The 21,641-nt window shown below is 43.6% G+C and overlaps 1 protein-coding gene across 6 annotated transcripts in view; it reads right to left on the reverse strand.

Annotated features, from left to right (window-relative positions):
* Positions 1-21,641, reverse strand: part of CADM1 (cell adhesion molecule 1) — a 331,838-nt gene that overhangs the window by 8,650 nt on the left and 301,547 nt on the right. For 2 of the 6 annotated variants that reach the window (XM_058686793.1, XM_058686790.1), the window contains 2 exons: positions 15,484-15,516; positions 8,185-8,238 (listed from right to left, as the gene is read on the reverse strand). The exons of 2 other annotated variants lie outside the window; for them this stretch is intronic. In XM_058686793.1, the coding sequence (XP_058542776.1) occupies positions 8,185-8,238; positions 15,484-15,516 (87 nt within the window). The remainder of the gene's footprint in view (positions 1-8,184; positions 8,239-15,483; positions 15,517-21,641) is intronic. 2 more of the 6 variants (XM_058686795.1, XM_058686792.1) reach the window with 1 other exon arrangement.

Consider the following 21,641-nt stretch of genomic DNA (forward strand, 5'->3'; position numbering starts at 1 on the left):
CAGAGAAGGAAATCAAAGAACGAGACTCCACGGACGCCTCCTGCTCCTACAGTGAAAAGGAAACGTGAGTGTGGAAAGCACTTATAAACACGCCTGGTACTCGGGCGAATGGACAGGTCTTGGGTTTAGAAGGTAACGTTTCCTTGTTAAGAAACGAAGCAACAGGTGTTACTAAGAGCGCTCATATTTCCGGGACTAAGCTTTGTCCCCATCATCCTGGAGGAGGAGCCATGTTCCTACTCGTGTACGCTCCTGGTGTCAAGGTTATTCCAGCCCTGAACCGAGTGTGTTCGGGGGGAGAATGTCGCCCCAATCCTTTCACGTGTGAGGCCAAGTAACTTTGGCCTAGTCGTCCCATAGCTCTGGATTTTAGGTATGCCCTGTCAACACAGGGAAGAGAAGAGGTTTTGCGGGCCCTCTCCTTCCGGCCTGTACTGTCCCCTCCTGCAGGCCCGTCTATGGCTCTAAGCGTGACACGAGAGTCTCTTTAAGGACAGATCCGTCATGAGCTGTTTAGTATTCGTGAGTTGGCTTTTCTTTTGGCAAAAAGCTGGGACGACTTGGCTCCAGGTGAGAGTTTACAAGCTGCCTGCGGAATGTTAAGTCGGCCACTACTGCTTGGGTCACAGCGTAGGCCACCCTGGGCTCGCATTAGCATCTTAGAAACCGTGAGGACAAAAACATTTCAAAGAAACTCCCAAGAGTGATGCCCCAAGAGCTCGGATTTCTTTACCTTGGGCCAGGTGGCCTGGCCCGCTCCATTCCTCATGGGCAACATAAAGGCAGTGCTCTAAAGGTGGTGGTCTGCTGAGAAAAGTGATTGCCAGCGAGGAATTTCAGTCCCCCCACCCCCCGCGCTGCAGGGGACTCCTTTTTCTCCACTTGCTTTCCTTCCTTAAATTATTTGCCAGAGCTGTCCTTAATGCAGCGCTCGGGAGTCACGCTGCCTGTGCTAAAACAGGGCCCTGCGACACATCTCGGTTTCTATGGCTACTTTGCCACCTGGCATGGGACGCCTCACAGAAGCTGCCAAGAGAATGCCTTCACCGTGGATCCGTGATAAGCCTAGAAGGCTCCGCTGCCAGGGGCGGGGATTCATGGACAGCCAGGGAATGGCCAGTATGTCCTAGACAAGCTCCTGGCAGACAGGGACTCTGGCAGAGGACGTCACTGAGCAGAATGCTCGCTGCAGCACCACTGCTCACCTTGCAGCCCGGGGCTGGTCTCCTTGCCAAAAAGGACACCCAGTCTCCTCCCTCTGACGAGCTGAAGTCTGATCCAGTTAACACGTAACACACAGTTAATACTACGGCAGGGGACCGCTACCCGGTGTTGGCGATCCCTTCACATTTCCTAACATCCCCGGCTCAGGCTGGCTGGCACATTTAAAACCTTGGGGAGTGTGGAATATGCCTCTTCAACGCACATTTTTATTCTTCCCCATACCTCACAGGCTACCTTAGGGCTCACCTTAAAAATTAACGTTTAAAACACGGAGGAGGTTCTGATGATACTGGTCTTCCTGCTTCTATTGGACAATTCCTATGTTGGACCTTCTCCCGTTTCCCCATCTAATGAATGACTGGGGGGAAAAGTTAGGATTCTTGACTTTTTACAACAGTTCTGTTACGTGGTTTAGTTTGAGACTTTTTTTCCTGGGCTGAGGTCTTTCTGGACAAGTCAGTTTAAGTAAAAACACTTGCAATCGTGTTTATAATGGAAACGTCGCCTCCAGCTTCCTGGGACCCTAGGGATTAGTCTACCTCAGAGGCCTCTTCGTGACCGTGATGTCATGTGCTCCTTCCTGCCAGGAAGACATTTTAAAAAAGCCTGATGGTGGCTTTTCCAAATCTGAGGCAAAACCAAAATCTGAGGTCACAGACAAAACCAAAGCAAAGCAAACCCAACCCTGGTGCCTTCTGAAAAAATGGAGCTGCTCATTCCCATCACCTACGGTAGCTCCCTTCGTGGCAACAAAAATAAGTGTGCATTTGAAAGAGCACAACTTTATTACTGAAGGGGAACAAACTGAATGGCACGCGCTGACAAAATGCCACATTATTTGCTAATCCTAATATGTTATTCTTCCTTAAGATTTGCTTTCCTCAGCACCAATTCAATTATAGATGCTACAAATCCTTCTGACATTTAATTCCCTCTTGTCAGAGAGTAGTAAATGTATACAGTACATGCACAGCTTTCCCATTAAGATGTTAATATATATTGGAGCATACTAGCCTCTATGCAACATAACCTTTCTTTTCTGTCTTCTTAGAAAGCAGAAGGGGAGGAATCAGCGTAAGGCAAGAAAACAGTGAAGATCCCATAGCGCATCCCAGGCAGCCGGCACTACCCTTCACCTGCATTTAATTTTAGCAATGGAACTGCAGCTGCACTAACATTTCAAAGGCACGGTGTGAAGCTACTTAAAGGAAAACTGTGGCCCGCGTCCTCCCCTGTCACCCAGAGCTCAGGATGCATTCATTGAAATTAGAAGCCTGCTCCCAGGCTTTGGCTGTACATCGTCACTACCCAGTGATCAGGACTCAGGCTCTCCTAGGTTGTCATTGCATAGACGATCCTCCAGGAACAGGCCCACACAGGAGACACAAAAGAGTGAGGATCTCATCTCCTGCACAGCCCACTAGAGAGTGCGCTGGGCCCGCTGTTGGGTCTGGGGTACAAGTGGGGCTCTGTTACTTGTCTCCGTGATTTCAGGCGGGTCGATCAGGCCCTATGAGCCATCGAGCACAACAAGACACTTCACGGGGCTGTTCTGAGAGGCCAGTGTATTGCTGAATATGAAAGTGCCTCTCTGGGCCAGGGTCTGGCATATCATAGGTACTCAGCAAGTGTCTGTCAGATTTAAATCTGCTATATTGAAGCCCAAGGAGAGCGTTATCCCAGTTCTTTTAATATTACTGACTCAAGGCAAATACTTATCAAGGCTTTGGGGGAAGGGCTGTCCGCACACTCAGCACTGCTCTCAGATGGTAAGATGCCCCATAAACACTTGCTGAGTTGACCAAGCCCTCTTCCATTTTTGCAGAATGGCACACAGTGTGACTGATGGCCTAGCTGCCCTGTGTGGTTAAGGCTGAAGGCCACCTGGGCCAGGTCATGATTCAGGTGTACCATCAGAGTATGAGGATTTTAAATATTTGCTGTCAGCTAAATATGAGAACAAGTATTTTTTAGGTTGATTTTTCTCCCATCTCAAGTAACTTGATTTAGTTAATTTATCCAACACTAGAAATGCCTTAATGAACAGGAGGGTGTCCTCCCCAAACATCCAGTGTCCCCAGAGACCAAGAGGCACACTCTTGAGTCCGCCCCGCTCACCTCATAATAAGCACTTAGAAGTATGAGTGCCTTTTCCATTTTAAGCAACAGGAAGGCACAGAAGATGAAACCAGAGTTTTCCTTAAAAGAGTACACATCTGATAAAGAGGACAGTCATAAACTATTTCAAAACATACATTTCCCACTAGAATCTCTCTCTGGAGAAAGATGCTTCTGTGGACCTCAGGCATTTGGGGGTGTGTGGAGGATGGATTAATGAATATGGTGAAGTCACCCCAAAGCAGTGTCCAACCTGTAGAACTGGAATTCACATTTTGTGTTGTAACCTGGTGACTGGCTAGTTTGGAGAAAATGTTCCTATTTGATGGCCTCCTTCCTCCCCATGAGGGAAACAGTAGCATGTTGGATTATGGGAAGATCAGCAATCTGATGACCTTCAAACCTACATTGTGGGAAAGCCATGGACAAGCTGCCACGGACCCAATACGATTGTTTTAGCCTCCTGCCTTGTATTAAACACAATTTTAAAAATAAGGAGCTCTATATGTTTTAACCTTTGTGACCCAAAACTTCCCTATGGCCTAGAGAACCATCTTGGTGGGAAATAGATCCCATAATTTTGGACACTCGATGCGACATTGGCACCGAAATCATCTGAGTTTAAGGACTTCTTTGAAGGAGAAAGAGCCTGACTGGATGCTGGAAGAGATCTTTCCAGGTCACTCAGCATGTGGTTCTATCCCTGATGGGCCACAGAGAGCCCGACTTTTCCCTCCTCGTTCCCTGGACCCCTGCATTAAACTGAAAGGGGTCCAAGAGGAAAAAGACTGTCATGGAGACATCATAATAAGGGAAGGGTGGATTTCACAGGGGAAGGAGAGCTGCTCTAAAACTAAAGTCTCCATTTCCTGCAGAGGTCAGAAGACCCATTTGTTCAAATTCTGACCCTGCCCCTTGAGTAAATCACTTAACTTTCGGAGCTCTCGCTTCCTCGTTTGCAAACTGAGACTAACAACCCTTCTTTGACGATTCTCCTAGGATTCTCCTGAAAATCCTCTCATGGCTGGCTCACTCTCTCTGTCCCCATGGCCTTCCATGGTGAGCTTATGTTCTAAGCTAGCCTCCACCTCCTCCTAGCCCCAGTCACTCACTCCCAGTGTACCCATGTTTATTTCTTCCACAGCATTCGTCACTGTCTGCCATCATCTTGTGCTGTGAGCCTGGCTGCCCCACTAGAATGTCGCTGTAAGAGCAGGGGTCTGCGCTCTGAGATCCCCAGCAGCTCCAGCTCCTGGTTGGTCTTGTTTACCACTGCATGCCTGGTGCCCTGCCCAGAGCCTAGCAGACGGAGAAGCTCGAACAGTTGTGCCGAACAAAGAGCAGGTGAGATATGTGGAAGTTTTCTGAGCTGGAAAGGACTGGATAAATACAGGCTAACTACTACACCTTAGATTTATGGGGCCATACCTTGAATTTGTCTACACAGCCCAGCTAGTTTTTCTTTACCATCATCATTATTGCTAGTCTACCACAGAGATGAAATCGCCTGTTTGCCAAATCTGGGCCATAGCTTAGGTGGAGGCAAGGAAGGAAAGACACCCCCCCCCCCCCCCCCGCCAATGTTATGTCTGTTGAGTTTTTCACACACATTTCAAGCAAGTTCAGCCAACTTTGAGGACACTCACAATGACCAGATGGTCCTATATCCTATCTCAGAACTGATCATCTGGACTCAAGGCCTTTAGGTGCTTCCATTAGCTAAATTTAGACTGTATTTCGAGCCAATGTTTCCTTCAGAATCCTTTTAGGGGACACCTAGGGTCTTCCATAATGCCTGGCACGGATTATCAGGGCCATTTAGAGACTTCCTTGCACCCACACTTTTCTACCGATCGTGAGGGAGATGTGGGATTTTTCTAGATCACTTTCTCATTTGCAGGGCAAGAGTTGAAAACATGTTTTGGGGAAGCATGGCAGCTCTGGAATTTCTTGTCGGGGCCTCTGCTTCAAAAGCAGAAGACTGATGGATTGCTCTAACAGTGCCAGAGGGTCATTCCCTGGAACAATGTCTATTTACCAATGCACTCCACTAAACAGTCCCCAAAGACCCTTCCAGTGCTGAAAGGAGGGAGGCCGTGCAGATATTTTTTAAAAGTTTTAAAATAAAATAGAAGGATAAATATGCTTAAAGCTATTCTATTCCACATGGGTGGCAATAACCACCAGCTGTCACCGGGAAACAGCAGATGTAATTGATAAAACAATGGAAAACTCGTGTGGATCCATTGTCAATAAAGTTAACACCCAAAAAAGTAAATGAAAGGGTTCAAGGTGGGACTGGATAAGCTCCCCAGGTCTGCCAATGACTAAATCACTGAGCTACACACAGGCATAATTTTTTACTGCAGGTTAAAGAGGAGGACCAGGTGGGCAACTTGCTGTGCTGGGTGAGGATGGAAAACGGTATGTTGCTCACGAAATTGTCCTTGGTTGAGGTAGTGGTGGTGGATGGGGGAGGTGGGCAGAAGACAGACCATCATTATTTCTCAGGAAATGCAGGATAGAGCATTTATCCATAATAACGCAAGGATGGAATTTCTCCCCAGATGGAACAGGGGATGGGTGGTAATATTATTCATTACCACAGTTTAGCATTAAAAGCGCAACACCTACTCTCATTTATTGATGGACTGTTTAAGACGGGTGTTAACCTGTTTGTCTTGTATTATAATTGAATTCAGTCTCTAGGCTACAGAAATTTGAGAAGTTCATCCTTTCTCAATCAATATGCTCCCCTTCAGTGACCCATTTCAAGACAGCTTCATAAAAAATAATGTATTTTGTTTTAATAAATTTAAACACAATGACAGCTGCTCAATTTTTATTGGTTGTTTTTTTTTTTTTCCCCTTCAGATGTCTCTTTGCTGCCGAGGGAAGCCAAGCTCACAATCAATAGTAATTGATTAATCAGCATCCCCTTTGAACAAAGGTGCTAATCAGTTTTTGATTAGTTCATCAAACCAGATGCAAAGGCAGCCCAAGCCCGGCCTGATAGATCATCAGTGTTCTACATGACTTATGGGTCCTGGGCAACACAGGACTGCAGCGTTCCTGGAGGGGGCGGGGGAGGGGGCACATAAGTATTAATTTAACCAAATTATTAGGAGCACAAACAGTTGTTGGTTTATTGCTCCTGACTCTGGGTGATTGATAGAGCTGCAGCAAGGCCACATCTGACTCGGTGCAGAGCTGAGAGAGACCCGGAGTATTTCCGCAATTGATGATGCTTGAGGAAGGGGTAGATGGAGGATTTAGTCCCATTTTCCTAAAGAGAAGAAAAATTACTTCTGCATATCTCAGTGACCTTCATCTGATAACAGGCCAAGAGGGATCAGGCCAATGAGAACTCCGTCCTCTTTTAGGGTCCTTGAGAAGTTCCAATCGCCAGGGCCACTGTGTCAGAGAGCTGTTTTATTTAGGGTCAGGACATGAACTGAGAGCGCATTGCTTACGACCAGCATTACATTCTATGTAAGGAGAAGGACTTAGCTCTCAAAATCAGGCTAATGTTTTTGCAACTTCTCTAAATACACCGCCAATAAGAGGCAAACATGAAACACTCCCTTGATGGGCTGGCTATCTTTCTAATCTTCTACTTATTTATCTGAATTCATTGGGACTGGGAACTTATTCATCCAACGAGTATCAATCGAGTGCCTACTACACGACAGGCATACAGCAGTGAACAAAACCAAAACGGCCACCCGGAGCTTCCATTCTGTGGAAAAACCCGACAGCGAAGCTCACACTGGGACATGGTACATAGAAAAATAAAGGCATCCTCCCCTTTTTAAAGTTTGACAGAAGCACATAGGAGGCAATAAATCTGCATTTTGAGAGAGATTAGTGACTCTATCTTATTTTCTCACTGGGGGAAACCTGTTGTCAAGGACTGCTGCCACCTTAACAACCAACTATTCAAGGGCACTCAAGTGAAATCTCTTCAGGAAGGAGAAATATGGAACCCTCCCAAAGGCTGGAGTAAGGGTCCACACACAGTCCTACGTCTTGGTTCCTCTATCACAGTAATAAGGAACTGGCCTTCCTTATTGACTTATTAAGAATTGACTGATCAAAATGTTTAAGAAGCTCTAGCTGGTCGGCACTGAAATCCCAGAGCATCATGGCACCTCATATAATTGTTTAGCTCTGACCATTTTGAATCTCCTTGCCACCCACCCCCCCTCCTTTTTAGGATATGCTTCTTATTCTGGATTAGTAACACCTAAATCCCTGAATCAAGCATGAAACCTACTTTTGCAAGAGCTCAGTGTGTTGTGAAAAAGGTCTGAGGTGGATAATTAGTTTACATCATGGTGTGTGACAAAACAATTGCCCCCCTTCCTCCCGCCCCCCCACCCCATGCTTCTAAGATACCTATGACATGGTTTTCTAGTCCATTCTACAGAAGCAGATGGTCAACATGAGCTTTTTCTTTTTTAAATAAAGATCTTCTCTCATAATCCAACATCCTGAAACTGCTTTGTGATGCAAAAAAATTTCTCTGGAACCATTCTACATCTAGAGCATGAAAAATTATTTTAAGCCACTGAACACAGAGTGGCTTCAGTGCGATCCCCAAGATGACCTGACCTTCCTTACATTAACGCCGTCAGTCCCAATCCGAAATAGATGCCCCTAGCACAGGGAAGAACGGGACGTGGGGAGGAAGAAAGCGTTAATAAAAATTTGTTTTCCTTCCGTCTCAAAATCCACAATTGCTAATTAAGTGCTCAGGGAACCAAATGGGCATTTTGCAGGCTGGGACAGAGCGCCCACAGGTTGGACACCGCAGCGCCTTACCTAGTGACTAGCCCTTACCTGAGAGGTCCTCACTGTCCAGCTCTTCTGCGGAATTGGGCAACTGAGTAAGGCCTTACAAGTAAAAACAAATCGTTTTTCTTTCCATTCCTCAAGGGACATAAACAAAACACTTAAGAACTGAGGATGAATTTCTTAAAAAACATGAGCCAAATCTCTTGCTCTCTCTCTCTCTCTCTCTTTTTTTTTGGATAGCTTGAATGCATTAATCCAGAAGTACATTTCTCCAATCGTTTCATTTTGTTATTGATACACAATCAAGGCAGAAAGATTCCTCAGTCTCCACTTTCAAAGCACATGAAACATGAAGATGAATGTTTAAAATCACTCGTTCATAACAGCGTGCAGAATGAAAAAATAAAGGCTGATTGTTAGCTGTCGATGCTCTGACACAGCTCTTAAAATACAAATATATTTAGATGTTACATACTGATGTATGTAAGTTTGATTTCACATTTTACCATAAATTGAAATCCTTTGCCAATACTGACAAATACATTTCGTTATCAATTTATGACAATCTTGGATCGCATATTTCAAAATGGTACAGCATCTGCTGACTACAGATTGCAGGTTGTGTCTTCATCAGAAAATCTGATTTCGCAAAATGACTTATTAAAAAGGAGAATTAAAAAAAAAAAATCAGTGGTTCTCCCGAAAAATAAAACCCTCAAAGCTGAGAAAGCAGTCAGGTCAGGAGATAATCGGGCGGGGGGCTTGCAAGGCCTCTACGAAGCCACCACCAGCGGTGGCCGGCTGTGACAGCTCTCAGCCAGCTCTGATCTGAATTAAAGGAGGGGAAGAAGGAGGTAGATAAACAACAGGAGGCTCAGCTGGGGGACAGATTCCATTTTCTCATGCTTTACTTATGCTCCTTTAATAAAATGTTCACCGCCACCAAATGTTAGACAATCAAGGAGGCCTCTGCTCGTTCCTTAACGTTCTGTTCAAAGTCCTGTCCGATCGCTGCGGATCCTCTACTTTGCTAGTACTCGTCTAATTTGTCGTTTTGCAAGACTCTGTGTGGACCTATAAAGCTGCAAGGACTTTGGGGAGAGCAGTGGTCTTTATTTTTCACCTTTCCCTTCTCTTAGAGCCAAGCACAGAGTATACTCTCAGCAAGCATTTGCTGAATGAATGACGTGGGAGTAATGCTCAGTGAACTACCAGCCAGAGCATGAAACAAACGCTCTGGAAACCGGCAACGTCAAACTGATCGTGCTATTTAAAAACAAAACAAAACGAAACAAGGAACAAAAAACAGAAAACAAAAAACCGAAGTAACAGAAACAATCAAGTAGAAATGGTCAGTAAAAGTTTGGATTTTATAGGTTGTTTTATAAAGCAGTCAAATGAATATTGATGGCTAGGCTGGTGCCATGAAAGGAAGCCATCATATCAGGTCTTGAAGAAGAATTTCCATTATGAACCTTGGGTGCCAACATTCAAGGGCAGGTGCCAATTAGAAATGGGAGGGTTCGAGCCCACGGATGGTTCCCAAACTATGGATTCGGGCAACAAAAGGGAAAGCAGTGAGTAATGCAATCAATTATAGAGGCAAGTGAGCAGGGAGGCTATCCATTTGTTCTGAAATCTGATTGGCTGAAAGTGTTCCTGTTGCTAATTGGCTTTATCCATTGTATAAAGACTGATGAATACAATTATTTGAATAATTGTTATAAATGGGCAACATAAAGTACTTCTCTGTAGTTAATTATGAATTTGCAGTTCTCAGAAGGCTAATCCCTCACTTCTACGTGGCCCAACGAATATCAAAGCTTTCTATATACATGCTTGGCACCCACTGAACCATATTAAACAAGGATGTTTCAAGTAGGCAGCTTTATTGCTGAATGCTTGCTTCCTTGGGGAGGGCATTAGAAAGCTAATTTTAAAAAATAAAGACAAATATGTTTATGAAATATCATTGATATGCAAAGTTTCCCATTAAAAAGCAACAGAGAGTTGATATACACCTCATTAAAGATGAAACTGTCATTTTTAATGGCATAAATTTTAAAATATACCAAATCATCTGGAATCCTCTGCTCAGATTACATCCGAAAGTGGGAAGCCATTTAGGTTAGTGGCGTTAAATTTGTTTTTGCAATACTGTTGTATTTTATGAATCTATAGTACTCTGCCATAGTTGGATAATTTTTGAATAAATATAACTGGAAGAGTTTACTGAAGCACTGAGTATATACGTGAGGACGAGCAAAATTTACCTCCTAAAATTGCTTTGACTTAGGCAGTCAGTCCTCTTTCATGTTAAAAATTACACACCTCTTCTTAAAGAAACGAGATGCGTTTCGTGAAACAGACAATATTCTTCAAAAGGAAACTTCACAAATTAACAACATGTGGGGAATCACTTCTTGGGTTTTTCTCTTTAAACTCCCATATTGTTTATTAAAGCCCTTACCTGGTCATTTCTAATTAAAATGTATCCAGTACATTTCTTTAAACTTTGTTAAACAAATGAAAGGTTTAACTTTTGATCTATATGGAATTTTTTTTTTTTGAGCAATTAATTCCGAGTAATTCATACATGCTAATTTCATGTCTGCACTGTCGGGGTCTCTTCTGTGGAGACGTGTTTTCCCTGTTCGTGGTCTATAAGGTGCTGCACATACCCGAGCCTCCTTAGCGTCCCTCTGCACGTGTTCCTTACTCCTCCTTTTTAGCAGACATCACTGGCTTCTAAAAGTGGTATAATGTGGCAATCTTTAACCAGGTGAAGGAAAACCTCAAACATTAGAAACAGCAAGAGATCCTGGAGATATTTAAATAAAGTCAAGGTCAGAGTCAAGCAAAATTTAAATGCTTGTGGGTTCAGTTCATTAGGGTTTCATATTTTTTTTTTTTTCAGATAATGTCATAAGAGAATGATCAAAGAAAACCTAAAGGAAACAAAACCGTAGCCCACTGGCTCCAGTACCATTCCCAGTATGAAAAAGTAGGCGATGGTCTCTTTCTTACCTAAGCGGCAGACATCTGATCACTTGGCCATATTATGGAAACTGTTACTTCCATCACCAGCCATAAGAGTTCAGACGCCCCCGGTAGTTTTAATCTAAAAGCTCAGTCATCCTGTTCTTCCTGCTTTGTCAGCTTTTGTGGAGAGTTTGTCCCTTCTTCCCATTGGCAGAAATTTGGTTCACGCCGTTAAACAGTAGCACATTGTTTCCAAACTGCATATCAAGGCTGAAACACAATCTTCAGGTCCTGCAGCCATTCGTAAACCTCTTTAGCTTTGTTCTTGAGTAGAACGTACAATGTCTGCAGAGTCCCTTGACTGAATGACAGCCTTTGAATGCCACTGTTGCGTACTCGTACAGAGAGATGTGCAGAGAGGTGCATACACAGAAATGGTGGACATAGAGGTTGTAATAATGCGCACTGCTGGCTATTTTTCTTTAAAACGGGTTTCGGAATTTCCCCACAATTGAATAGAAAGCAATATGAGAGTTTCAAGTGCTTTTAGGATTCTCTCAAGGCTTGCACTACTAAAGAAATAAGTCAGGGAAAGGGTGATTCAGGGGGTGCTTTCCTGAGGGCAGCGGACTAGGGTAGGAGCATGTGTATCTAGCACAGGCCAAAGATTTTGAAACCAAAACTGAAAGTGAAAAATGACTTCAGAGGGGTTCCTGGTTTGAGTCTTACCATAATTACGTACTGAATTAAATAAAGACTGCTGAAAAACTTATCTGGGATATATCAATTCATGAGATCACCAGCCTCTGATATGTCAAGAGGTGGAAGGCGAAAGGACAGGCAGACTAGAAAATAATAAAACAGGGAGGAGAGAGAGGGGAGAGAGAAAGGGAGAGAGACAAAGAGGAGAGAGAGCGAGAGAGAGAGAGAGGACCTCAAACCCAGAGGAAGCCAGCTCACTGCAGTGCAGCAAAAGCACAAGCACTATTCCAGACCATGGACATGCTGTCACCCAGAACCTCACACAGGGGAGGTGGGTGGGGGAAGGGAGAGGGTACACGCAGGGCTGAAAAAGAACAAGGCACAAGACACTTACAGAGAAGCGCCCACATTTGAACAAACAAAAACCATCACACGCACCCACACATCAATAATCATAAGAACGACGACACCATCCGTGCTTTGAGTCACTCATGCATTTCTGCCATCAATTTCAGACCATGTGGTACCAGGATTTGGCAGAGTGTGTTTTTTTTTTTTGTTTGTTTGTTTTTTCGTTTTTTTGCATTGCTTAACATGCACACATAACACAGGATTCTTCCTGTCCAGGCCTTAAGGATGAGCTCCAAAAACACAAATGCTCAAGATCCTTATTCAAAGAAAATCCCTTCGGTCACCCTAGTCTAAAAATCCCATTCTTATACTCGCTTTTATCTTTACCATCAATTAGATCCTTAAAAAACACATTGTGACTGATTGTTGTTTGGTTTCTTTTTGGAGAAAATCCATTTGATTTTGAATCATGCCCATGCACTTCTAACCTTCCAATACATGCTTATTCCAACCAGATATTGGTAAGAACAAATGGTCAACATACATAAACAACTGGTATACTTCATACATACTCTAGCAACACAAGCTTGAATAAAGTATTTTAATGAGTCTTCAAAGGGAAAGATTTTTGGAAATGATTTTTTCCCCTTTTTATAAAAGAAAAGAGAAATATAGAAAGAGCTCCAGTATGGAGATTTTTAAGACAAATCAAGTGGCCACGACTGGCTGACCTAATACGTCTTGTCATTTAAGTTGCCGAGTTCTCAGACCATGACATTTTTCTAGGCCCGGATCTCTATCGTGAACATCTCAAGGTTACTCTCAAGTGAATCGAAATCAAATGGTTGCTGTACTGAAGAAGTTGGGTTTTAGCCACAAGGCACTCAATTACAGTCAGTTCCAGATCTTTATCTCTCTGGAAACCTGGTCCCCTTGCTTTGTAGTTTCCATCGTATTCTACCCCCGTTGACGACTAACCTGAAGATGGGTCTTCCCTCCGCCAAGTAAAATTCTAGATATTACTGTTGCTTTCATTACAGCTTCTTGCGGTAGGCTGGAGGGTATGCTGTTTGAGATGGTGGTAGGACCTCTTGGTGAGGATGCTGTCAGGACTTTAGACAAGTCAGGAGAATGTGTTTATAAATGTATCAAACAGGGACCAACCTGGGCTATCACTTCTCTCCTTCTGCCGTTAAGGAACTGTGTGTGTGTGTGTGTGTGGCCATTGTTTTTTTTTCTCCCCAAGATTTCTTGGCTCTAGGTTGTTTCCCATGTACTTCCAGCCAGTGAACAACATCCTACTGGTGTATTGCTGGCTTGAACACTGTCCTTGAACTAACAAGGCAGTGGTTGCTTCTCTGTTTCCTGCCACAGGAATGCTATAAAGTCTTATTCCAAGTGTCTCTTTGTTATACCACAAAAAGAAATCACCATCACTTTCTTTCTAGACAGAAAGACCTAATCAAAAACCGTGCCCTAGACCAAGACTGGCCCCTAAGCTAACTTCTCATTTTTCAGGTCAGGGAACAGATTTCCTACTTGGAAATACCTCACCCGACTCCAAGACCTACATCCATTAGATTCACATAAGTACACAGGTTTTATTGAAGGGACCTAGCAAATAGAACTCTGGAGTCTTAGGAGATAAATGATCAATATTTCTTCAAAGATCTCACACAATTCCAGAATCTTATGGTTACATTTGACCCTGGAGTCAATTATAGGAAGCTCAGAACTTAAAGCATCTTAAAAAGAATAGAACAAAATCTCTTGAACGACATTAAAATAGCCTTAAAGCTCTGAGACTAATCGATAACAGTCAGGAAGTGCTCAATTAATGATGAAACCTACAAATAACCAAGCTTAATGGAGCACAGTGCCTGAGCCGTAGCAAGCACTATGGGGCATTACCTTAGAAAGTGGGAGCTTTATACCTAACTGACTTCTCCCGATTGTCAGTGTAACTGGCCCTTTAATTTTTCCCTTTGTGCCAACGACAGGAAAGGGCCAGGTGAGGTGGGCAGGGAGCCGGGAGGGATTTACTGCTCTTCATACCTAAGTTCATTCTGCTTTCTTGGGACTCCTCGTCACAAAGCACAAATACGGGGGCAATGTGCCAAGCGTCAAGGCCTGACCTTCAGGGACAGCTCACCCAGGGCAGGTTTTGCTTAGAGATTTCCAACTGACAAGTCCTCAAACGTAGGTCTGTTTTAAGGAAGTCAGTCTGCGCTAGGAAGAGATGCTTTGCTAAAGGTGCATGAACAGTAAAGTGTTGGCTGATCACCTCTAGGCACTTAAACGATGTGTCCCAACACTGTACAACATGCGAAGTGATTTAAATAGGCCCTTTACCAAAAAATTCCCTGGAACTCAATTATTAAAATTCTGCCCAATTTTTAACTAACGTATCTTTCTCTAAGCACAACATCACCAGGGTTGAGAGTTAAGAAATAAAGTCATATACAGATGAAACATAATTCTAATTTTCTGACTGAAGAGACACAGAAAAGTTAACGAACTTATTCCAACCTTGTAAGGTAGGATGAAGTTGTGAAAAGGATAGCCCGGTGGCCTTTTTTTTTTTTTTTTTTTTAACCACTTTTTGGTTAAAACCTTAACCAACTTTTTAGTATTTTGCCTACAAGCTGCCTGTACACAAATGATTTTGTCGAGTCCTACTTAATGCTGCTAAAACTTATATATGGTGTCATTCTTGGTCCGGAGAGGGATCCTGCCAAATGCTGGTGTAAATAGCGTAAACCTTCACGCACGCAGAGAGATTGAGAGTGAACTGGCACTGGTTTGCAGAGGCAAACGGGATTGGGAACATAATTAAGAGAAGAGTGATGACCTCATGAATTTAAATGGGACTCTTCTGTTCTCACCTGTCCTTCAGCCTCAACTAGTAAGGGATCCGATCGACCCCTCTTCCAAGTGTACCTGGGATTCTAGCCTATAAATGAAGAAAGCAATTGGGTCTTTAAACCAGAGGCTGTGATTTTCAGGCAAGTATTTGTTTTTGGAGTCCCTTGTATTTTGGTGTCTGCCTGGAGTTCTATCAACAAGGGCCATGACCTGCGTCCCAGCCAGTGAGGCGGCTACCTCGCCTCTGTCACCACCGGCTGCTGAACTCACAACAGAAATGACAAGACCCGACATCCTTTCAAGCCTTAAAAAATTATAGTATATTTATGAGATCAGTCTACTTGAAACACGATTTCCCTTGAAGACTGCATTTCTCTTTTTCCCAGGCTTGCCTTGCCTCTCAGCAGCGCTGAGAAAGTAGATAAACAGTAATGTGATACCAACCGTGAACTGCGGGCTCTGTCGTCGCTGCTGTGTCTACAGACGGGAACAGAGGATTGGAGGAAGGGAGGAAACAGGAGGAACGGCATGCAAAAAAAGGGAAAATGGAAAAAAAATGGAACAGATAATATATGAGCAAGCTTTCAAAGAACATCGCGTGACAAGCAATAATAAATGAAAAGCAAAAAGCATTTGAAGTGAGTTGCACTGTTTTAAGACATGCCTTCAGCTCAAAGCTGCGAGCCAGTGAGGAAAACAGTCAATTCTTTGGTTCTGGGGGTCTTGCCGGGACACATCTACTTGCTAGTCAATAGTCAGGGGAACATGCAGAGTGAGGAGAAACACCAGTGCAAACTCTTAACGCATCAAGGCTCAGGACTGTGAGAGAAGAGCCCAGTCGGAAGGCTGGCCGAACAATGGATTCATACATTCAAACATTGCCTTTGTTTTAAGCCAGCCCACGCGGGCACTCGGCTTCGTGCCTGCCAATTAGGCATCACCGTATCAATCACACTTTCAGGATCCTTGTGAGGCTGGTAGATGCCGGTAGACGAACACATGAGCTGAAGGTTTCCATCCTGTGTGTTATTCCAGCAGGGTTCAGCGGGAAAGTTCAGTTAACTGGGAGGCCATGGGAATGAACATATTAAAGGTTTCTGGGTAAGTTTCGGTACACACCCCGCCCCCCCTGCCGCCACGACCCACCACGGATCCATTCTTCACTCTGCAGTTCTTGCTGTCGTACAGCCTATGAGCAGAAGACGGTCAGGGAAATGGCCACGTCCACACCATTTGCCAAACGCCACTTTTGATCATGTGACGTTCCACAAATTAAAGGACCCAGCTGTCCCCGTGTTCACAGTTCAGAAGCACAATAGTTGTGGTGAGCTGCCAGGAGCCCTGCCTTCACGGCGGCAGCACGAGACGGCACGTTCACTTTTTCGCTGCCAGACGCCCTTGCTGGGGAAGAGGATGTGGTCTGTCTCTTCTTCTATTTCCCATGCTGTTCGAGTTTCCTCCTCCTCCTGCTAGGCTTCAAACCAGGCCTGCTGTCCTGGCTCCTCTTCATAGGAAAACTGCTCAAGGGGCTCAAGAAATTTCCTTTTTATTTTTGGCTAGAGGGATAGTGGGATAAATATCTAACAAAATGCACGATGACATTTTTTTCCAGTCTTTTTCTTTTTTCTTAAACACCACTCCCATGGCCAACTCAATTCCAAAGTCAACCCATCTGGCCACACTTCCGTGTTCAGCTCTATACCTCTCCAGTATGTTTCCTTCCACTATCCCCTTCTGGCCTGAAAAGGGCGGTGATACGGGCACAGCAGCTCATCATCTCTAGCTGGGGCAGTGTTCTTGGTTAAAACTGCAGGCAGTTACCTGTCCTTTTTTTTTTTTTTTCCTCTTTCTCTCATATAACGCAGCTACTTAAGCTGGTAATTATTTTTATGAATTCTAGAGACTCCAAAAGACTCTTCCAGACATGACACAGGCAATGTTTAAATGCACTGGGATGCCAACTTTTTTTTTTTTTTTTTTTTGGTCATATGAGCCTGGTGCTTCAAGTTTGCAAATTTGACCCATGAATTCACACCAGTGTTCCTCTTCAGTTGCATGCTTTCCTTGGGACCCTATACCATCAAAAACTTGCAGCCCTTCTAAGGAGCCAGAATTAACCAGCAGTCTGAGAAGCCACTGCAGCTTAATATAACTTATAGCTGAGTTTCTGAAGATTAGATGAAGGAAAGAAAGACATAAAATACACCGCATAAGAACACAATACTTACTTACAAGTCAAGTCTGTGTGCATAAAATAGCAGTAAAAAACAATACCAAGAATTGTACAGTTGAAACATTGCTATACCAGACTGTCATGATGCAGCTGACACATCTCCTTACTTGAAACATTCAAGTCAAGCTTTAGTTTGAGGTGTTTTCAATTTCAGGGGCAACATCAAATGCACATTTGTACAGAAACATTTATATGCAGGTTAATACATTTTATGGGTAGGCATTGGCTCCTTTCCAAAATTAAAAAAACAAAACAAAACAATAAACACTTTGGCTTATTTTTATAGCAGCATTTTCTCATACGCTTTATCTTTTAGCAGGTGAACAATTAGCATAGACTGAAAGAAAGGAGGTGGAGTAAATCCTAAAGGTTAGAGCCCTAAAAATCGTATCTCTGCATTAACCAGTGACTCCTCGATTTACTGTTTCCTACATCCCAACACTGTCCGCTTTATCACGAAATTAACCTGAGTGAACCTGGGCGTAGGCTTCTCTGTGGGTACTAGAAAATAAAGGAGAAAAGTCCACAGTGCAGCTTGCTTTCCCATTCTGGGGATGGGAAATCCATCAATTGCACCCAAACGGGGAGGAAAAAGGAATGCCGGGAGGGGGAAGAAACACCTTCGAGGATGGTTCAAAGCAAACACACGTTCACATCAAACCACACAGTCACTGCGGCTGGAAATGGCAAAGTCATGGTCAGCAACGGAGCAGGAGAATAGAGCAGACACACAGGCTGGCCACAGAGTTCGAGCAAGGTTTGAGGGTGTGTCGGGGGGCGCACTGATTCTAATTCTCTGAGAGCACCTGGTGCGCTATGTGAACAGAGGCGGTTTCGAGTAAAGAATGAAAAAAAAAAAAAAAGCAAAAAAACCCTCTTCTTCAGAAGTGACTTTGTGCTCCCTGCAGGAGAGCACTGTCGCAGAATCTAATTCTCCTTCATAATTGCATTATGACTTCGTGCAGAAACCACAGACACCCTGGCTCTGAAGCAAGTGTGGCTCCGTTAGGTAGGATTTATGAGGGGCGTCTCCATCAGAAGGCTGCTGAGACGTGTGGGCCCGCCCCTGTGCATCAGCTTGTGGGGTCACTCTGTCGTCGGACAGCATTCTGAGGGTATGGGCAAAATGCGAGCGGTAACCTTCCAACGCACGTCAGCAATGCTGCGCTTCACTTGAAAAATGACAGCTCCTAATTGTCCCAACGAAGACTTCTTTAAACTTCATTTTGCCTTTAAGAAACTAATCTCTGAGCTAGGCCCCGGGGAAAAAGAGGTCACAAAGAGTTGAGTTGGGCTCTTGGTGGCATAGGGTTATGAACCTGAAAAGGCCTTGCTGAGCTTCTGTCCCTATTTTAATTTTAATTACAAGAAGGGCAAATGTATTGGACGCTTATTTTAAATGGTCAACAACAACAACCAATCCCGTGGTTTTGCAAACCCACTAAGTGTGTACGGCCTTAACAGTCATTCTCTAACTGCTTTATGAGTATAATCAAACAAGGTGGCCAAGGGCAGGCCCTGTGCTATTTTAAAGATACGCATTTCACTAAATATTGACTTCTCGGTCCCCCAGCCATACACACAGTTTATGGCACCTTATCTTGAATAAATTAAACATCACCTATATTTCATGTGGCAGTGTAAGATACTTACAAAATGGAAAGGCTCTGACAATGTGTGAGATTAGAGACAGTAGCCATTTAACCAAGTAGCGAAAAAAAAAAAAATTGCTGCATGAGAGGCAGCTGGGCAATATTTAGTTGAAACAGTCATGTGTAAGCTCCACTGTGGCACATTCTAATCCTTTCATATGGATTCTCTCCAACTTAGAATTGTTCATTGAGTGTGACAGACTGGGGGTTTAAAACTAATCCATAAATTAGTCCATGGTCTCAAACACAACGGGTGCCATAAATGAAAATGAAAATCCTAGAACAAAATTAAATTCACAACCTTAAATACTTTCTCTTCTCCAATTGCTCTGTAGTCCTCCTGCGTTACAATGCACAGATTCCCTGCAAGACTGCATTTTGGGGTGTGTGTGTGAGTCGGGTATATGTTAAAAAATACACGGGGTAATAACCCAGAGAACCCAATCTGCTCAAAAGCAGAGTTTAATTGTAAAGAATTTAAATTTTCCCATTTTGATTGTCATAAGCTTAAATGAAAGCATACTAAGTAGTCCAGACATATTTAATACACTTTCCCCCAGTTTATTTTCTTAACTAAAGTCAATAAGGAGCCAATGGGTTTTCTTAATTGAATTCCCCTTCAGTTTGTGTTACGGGGCTGCTTTAAATCTAGACACTAGGGCAGGCAAAGAATTCCCCTGACAATTTTATTTTCATAGTTGTGTTCTGCTGGCCAATATATATTAAATATATGGTATTTTAAAAAATTCTTTTCTTTATTTATTTCTGACTTATTTGAAATCTATTGAAAGCAAAAATACGTGCTGGAAAATTAAACTTCGAAATTTATTTTCTACCGGATTCCTGGTCAATTTTCTTTCCAACTATGTTAGGCTTTAATTAAACTCCCATTTCTGAGGGCCGGGAGAAAGGGGACAGGAACACACTGGAAGCTACAAAGGTCCACATAGAAGAGTCACGATAAAACTCTCTTCCTTCTTAAAGTCACCCTCCGCTCCTTCCATAGAACAGCTGGATGGGGAGTGGACTGGTTTTTTTGTTAAGCAATTTCAAGTTTTGTTCAGAATCGTTCACTACTGCTGCTATGCCCCTGAGATCTTTTCATTTGCAAACCAGATGTTCTGAAAATCACAGGATCTTGTACAGTGGTCTCCTCTCACAAGGAAACAACTCCTCTGCCCTGGTGTGGGTGACGGCTGGGCAGGAGGGGCAGAGAGGGGGAAGGCACAGGTGAGGAGAGGGACGGAAGGGGCACTGCAAGGGAGGTGACGGTGCAGAGGGAAGGGGCTCTAGAAATAGTCACTTCTAGTCTTCTCTGCTTACGTGCTGGAGGGCTGGTTCCTTCTAAGTCCTAACTTTCCAACCAAGACGGATCCAACCATCACTTTCTAAGCCTGAGAAACCCATGCGTTTGAGGCTAGTTTTCTGCACTGTGGATAAATAATCTCCTGGATTATTTTTAAACAAGGAACATGAAAGTATGGAAATGATGATAGAAGCATTAGAAAAATAACCCTCAGTTCCTATCTCTCAGGCCTTTTTTTTTAAAAGGCAGAATCAGATGACCTTCATCAGTAGAGTATTCTAACTGGTTTTATTCCCTCCTAAATCAGTGTGGGTCAAAAACTGGCTGGCTGGGGCGCCTGGGTGGCTCAGCAGGTTAAGCATTCAACTTCGGCTCAGGTCGTAATCTCGTAGTTCATGGGTACAAGCCCCGCGTTGGGCTCTTTGCTGACAGCTCTGATTCTGTGTCTCCCTCTTTCTCTGGCTCTCTCTCTCTCTCTCAAAAATAAATAAACATTAAAAAAATTAAAAGACAAAATTGGCTGGCTATGATGCTATTTGTAATATAGGCTTATACTTGCCAGCAAAATAAAAATCTACACACTGGAGACAGTATGAAAAAAAAATGGCCACGCAATTTTGGGGCAAAAACTTGACAAGATGGCTCATTACAAAGATGTCTCCTTCATATTTGGTAGCACCTAATAAGATTCTTATTTGGGCACCTAGATGGCTGAGTTGGTTACGCATCCGACTTCGGCTCAGGTCATGATCTCATGGCTCATGAGTTCGAGCCCCGCTTTGGGATCTGGGCTGACAGCTGGCCTGGATCCTGCTTCGGAGTCTGTCACCCCCTCTCTCTGTGTCCCTCCCCCACTCTTGCTCTCTCTCTCTCTCTCTCTCTGTCTCTCTCTCAAAAATAAATAAGCATTAAAAAAAAAAGATTCTTGTTACCACGCATCCTGGCCTATCAGTAACACTCAATACGCATTCAATAAATGAGGAGTGACAAACAGTCTTAATGGAGTAGATGCCAACTCTAGAAAAAAGGTAAGTTAGTAAACATTCTAGAATGAAAAGTGTGTATTTCCTAGCAATGGTGGTGTGATACATGCCTGGGACATAAATACACACAACGTACACACACACACTGAACACAGATGCTTGAAGTAAAGTTGGGCCTTGGTGCTTAATTTCTAAAATGCCACCCTATCTTATCCACATTCTACCCAGTCCCTGATGGCAGACGGAACTAATTGTCCTGTGATGCCCTCCTTGCTCCTCTGCCCATGCCACCGAGTCAGCCCTTACTGCATAGTACCTCCTGTAATTGACTTCTAGTGTGTACAACCTATTCCCAGTGCCATATTTTAAGGGGTTCAAGGAATTTTCTGTCTCCACAGGCACCAGCATGAAGCTGTCCATATTACGGG

This window comes from Neofelis nebulosa, chromosome 10 (assembly GCF_028018385.1).
Source record: "Neofelis nebulosa isolate mNeoNeb1 chromosome 10, mNeoNeb1.pri, whole genome shotgun sequence".
Lineage (NCBI taxonomy): Eukaryota > Metazoa > Chordata > Mammalia > Carnivora > Felidae > Neofelis > Neofelis nebulosa.